This window comes from Octodon degus, unplaced genomic scaffold, assembly GCF_000260255.1.
Source record: "Octodon degus isolate 3935 unplaced genomic scaffold, OctDeg1.0 scaffold00100, whole genome shotgun sequence".
Classification (NCBI taxonomy): domain Eukaryota; kingdom Metazoa; phylum Chordata; class Mammalia; order Rodentia; family Octodontidae; genus Octodon; species Octodon degus.
Window position 1 is genome coordinate 9,454,261 of NW_004524676.1, and position 3,697 is coordinate 9,457,957.

General features: G+C 52.2%; 1 protein-coding gene and 1 long non-coding RNA gene across 2 annotated transcripts in view; both read left to right on the plus strand.

Moving 5' to 3' along the window:
* Positions 1–1,000: 1,000 nt before the first annotated feature.
* Positions 1,001–2,000, plus strand: LOC111818700. Its single transcript, XR_002822618.1, has 3 exons — positions 1,001–1,060; positions 1,628–1,679; positions 1,927–2,000. It is a non-coding gene; the product is annotated as an uncharacterized LOC111818700 (long non-coding RNA).
* A 77-nt stretch (positions 2,001–2,077) lies between these two features.
* Positions 2,078–3,697, plus strand: part of LOC105743125 (spermatogenesis-associated protein 31A1-like) — a gene marked incomplete at its 5' end in the record, with an annotated part of 27,038 nt that continues 25,418 nt past the window's right edge. Inside the window, one exon of the mRNA XM_012516322.2 lies at positions 2,078–3,667. Within this exon, the coding sequence (XP_012371776.2) occupies positions 2,078–3,667 (1,590 nt within the window). The remainder of the gene's footprint in view (positions 3,668–3,697) is intronic.

A 3,697-nucleotide genomic window follows, 5' to 3' on the forward strand; every position in this document is an offset into this window, starting at 1 on the left:
CTCTTCTTGACTTGATGGTTTGTGAAGAAAAATCTGCCATTATTCTGATGGGTTTTCCTTTAAATGTGATCTGTTTCTTTAGCGGCTTTTAGTATACTGTTCCTATGCTGAATTTCTGGAATCTTGATTATTATGTGTCTGGGTGTGGTTTTCATTGGAAAACATCCTTCTTTAGGGGCAAGTGGACAAGGTGGGGAAATGGGTACCAGGACATCTGTGTGATGCTCACAGACCTCTGTGCCATTTGTTGGAAGTGCCAGTGTGAAACAGAACATGATTACTTGGTGGATAAGGACTGGGTTCCTGAGAGGTGGGGAGCTCTGGAGAGGGCCAGGCCCTGAGTACTGGTTCATGTCCCTGTCTCAGGGCACATACCTCTGGGCCCAGCATTTGCTCTGTGCTGGGCTGATCTGAGGGCTATGTTGAGGGCCCACCAAAAGTCTAGCCCCATCCCATGCTGCAGCCACCTCTGGTCTCTGGTAGCTGAGATTTTTGTTTGTTTTTTGTTTTTTTGTATTTAGGACAGGGTATAGAGGGTGTACAGAATCTCACTGCATAGATCAGACTCAGTGATCCTCCTGTTTACAGCCTCCCAAGTGTTGGGATTACAGGTACATGCCATCACACCTGGTCTTAATTGCTGTCTCAGGGTGCCCAGGGGCCAGGGTCAGCATGGCAAGCCAGGGGATTGAACTCCCAGCCCCTGAGACTGCCTAAGCAGGAGCTTTAATCCACTGAGCTATTTGGCCAGCCCTAAGGTGGTTTTTTGAGCAGAGAATAGAGCACCCCTTATGGGGAGCTCATGTTAGAAAACCCTGTGTGTTTCTAAAAGGACTGAAAAAAAAAAATACTGTTATTATGAAAATGAGTAACAGGAAAGAAAAAACACAGGCTCCATCAATTCAATGTCAACTATCATAACATTCATAAATACTCATGGTCTGTAGCCTATCTGAGAAAGGAAAATCAAGCCAGGGCTTCTCACTATTTTCCTTCTCTCAGCATCCACTGCAGATGAGGTGGAAGAGCAGGAGTAGAAAGAGGTCTGGCGCTCTTAGAGGTAAGGCTCTGCCTTTCAGTCCTGCAGTACCAGAACTAAGGTGACTTGCCTATCCTTGGGGGATCAAGAATGTCAGCTGCAGAGCCCTGAGACAGGGGCTCCTGGGAACGGAATCAGGAGGTTAGTGCTCCTCAGGCTCCCTGCTCAGAAGGAAGCTGTGATGGGCCAATGGAAGGTGTCGCCCAGTAGGGGGCAGTGCAGCCAGCAGTGGAACAACACAGCCCAGACTTGGAGGTGCACCAAGGTCCAACTGAGGCCCAGCTGTTTCCTTTGGCTATAGCTGATTTCTTCCTGAAGCAACCCTATCTTTTCCACCACAGCACAATTCTAAAAGGACCATAATGGGCAAAGGCTATGGAAGCACTTTATACTGATCTAGCACTGCTCATGTGGATACCATGAAGCGGTATCTGCCTGGGCCATAGGACCTTGACACTGGTGCTTGGGCTCCAGAGTCCAGTGGCACAGATCTCTTCTAAGGGGACGTCTCATGCAGCTCCTGTAGACTCCCCAATCCCTTCGCTGCCCTTAGCTCTCATAACCTGGGCTCCTAATTCCCATTTGTAGGCTTCCAGAAACACCGGAAGGAGACCCAGAACCTGACTCCTGTGCCAGAAAGGTAAAGAACTCCCCTTCTCTCAGTGTCCTTCCTGTGGTGTGACCGCAGGGTCATCGAGCAGCTTCCATCTGACCTGGGAGGGGATGATCCTGGAATAGGGGGATGCTAAGGCCCTGGGGCAAAGGGTGGGTAGCAAGAGAACAGTGAGGCCTTGATATAGGGCAGTGGAGGAGCCCTGGCACAGCTCCCTGCCCTGCCCTTCCTCCAGACCCTGCTCTGGCTGCAGCTAAGCCTCTATTCATTGTAGCCTCCCAAGGATGCTCCATGATCAAGATCTCCCCGCTGCTGTGCGCACAAGTCCACCTGTGACAGCAATGCAGCCATCCAAGGAGCAGGCGGATGCTGCAGCTCTGTCTCCAGCAGAAGCTGCCCCTGCTCCTCCCACTCAGCACCTTCTACATCTGGCCTCCTCTCCATCACCAGGCTGGTCAGCACCCTGTTCAGATCCTCAGTGCTCACCCACCTCCATCACCACCTCTCAGCCCCCAGAGCCCCTGCTTCCCCTGGAAAGACTTTCACCCCCGCCACTTGCACTTCCCCTTTCCCTACCACATTCCCCTGATCCTGTCATAGCCCCACAACCCTCATGGGACACAGAAGAGAGGCCAGATCAGCCGCTCAGTCCTCACCAGCTGTCATATTTGAAGATCCTGGGGATCCCTTTTGGGCAGAAATGGAGCCAGTTTTTCTGGGGTCTGCCCTCCCTGCACAGCGAATCCTTGATAGCTGCTGCCTGGATTGCCCAGGACCCTCCTGTTCCACATCTCCCCACCTTCTTCTTTAACAAAATTTTAAATGTTTGCCCAGTTCACATGAAGGATAAAATGTCCCTGCTGCATTCCCAGGCCCAGGATCCACCCTGTCTGGGACCCCGATCTCCACCCCGATTCCAGCCCCCACCTCTGGATCATGTCCAGACTCGAACCCACCCCCTGTCCTCTTCCCCAATCCTGTCACCATTTTGTCTGTCCTGCAACAGGGACAGTAGAACAGCTGGCTCTACATCCCATAGTAAGCCACAGGCTCCCATCCCAACTGAAATTCAACCCTCAGGAAAACCCTTGTCCAAGAAACAATTAGAGAGGGCACGGGCTGTGTCCTCAGCAGTCCAAAGGTCTCAGGAGGGTGACAGCCACTCCACGTTGTCCAGGAGAGGCCTTCAACAGGACAGGTGTGCTGCTGCCACATTTCCTGAGAGTTTTTCAATCAGCCCTGAGCTCAGGGAAACATTGGAGCAGCATATCCAAAAGTGGATCACTGAACACCATCAAGACCTGCTCGGCAAGATCCAGGAGGCTGCAGAAGTCACACGGCCTCACTGTGATGTGACTCGTTCATGTCAGGCCCAGGACAAGCCTCGACCCTGTCTTTCATCCATGTCTACAGCTGAAGGCAGCAAGGACAAGCCTCGGTCATCTCCTTCATCCATGTCAACAGCTACAGGCAGCAAGGACAAGCCTCGGCCCTCACCTTCATCCCTGTTTATAGCTGAAGGCAGCAAGGACAAGCTTGGGCCCTCTCCATCATCTATGTCTACAGCTGAAGGCAGCAAAGACAAGCCTGGGTCCTCTCCTTCATCCCTGTCTGTAGCTGAAGGCAGCAGGGATGTACAGAAGGTGAGGTTCCAGTTGAGGCAGGACTTGGGCAGGACTTTTGGGCATATTCTATCCAAGGCCCCAAAAGATGTCTCCTGGGACTTAGGAAGCTCCCCCAGGATGGTTCAGGGCCTGATCTTGCAGAAGCCAGAGAGAAACCTGACAAGGCCCACAGAGAGGGAGAGCAGAAATGACTTACCAGGAAGCATGGACAAGAAATACATAGAAGACACGCTGAAAGCCCATTTGGGAGTGAAGACAGGGCAGATCCAGAAGGGGCTGATCCCCCTGAGAGTGAGCCGGTCCTGGCTCATTATGAATGGTGCATTTTCTGCCTCTGACACCCACATGGAAACCAGAAGGCCACCATCCTCCAGGGCTCGGGAAACTCGTGTTTGCCCCAACCAGAAGTTTTCCTTCTCC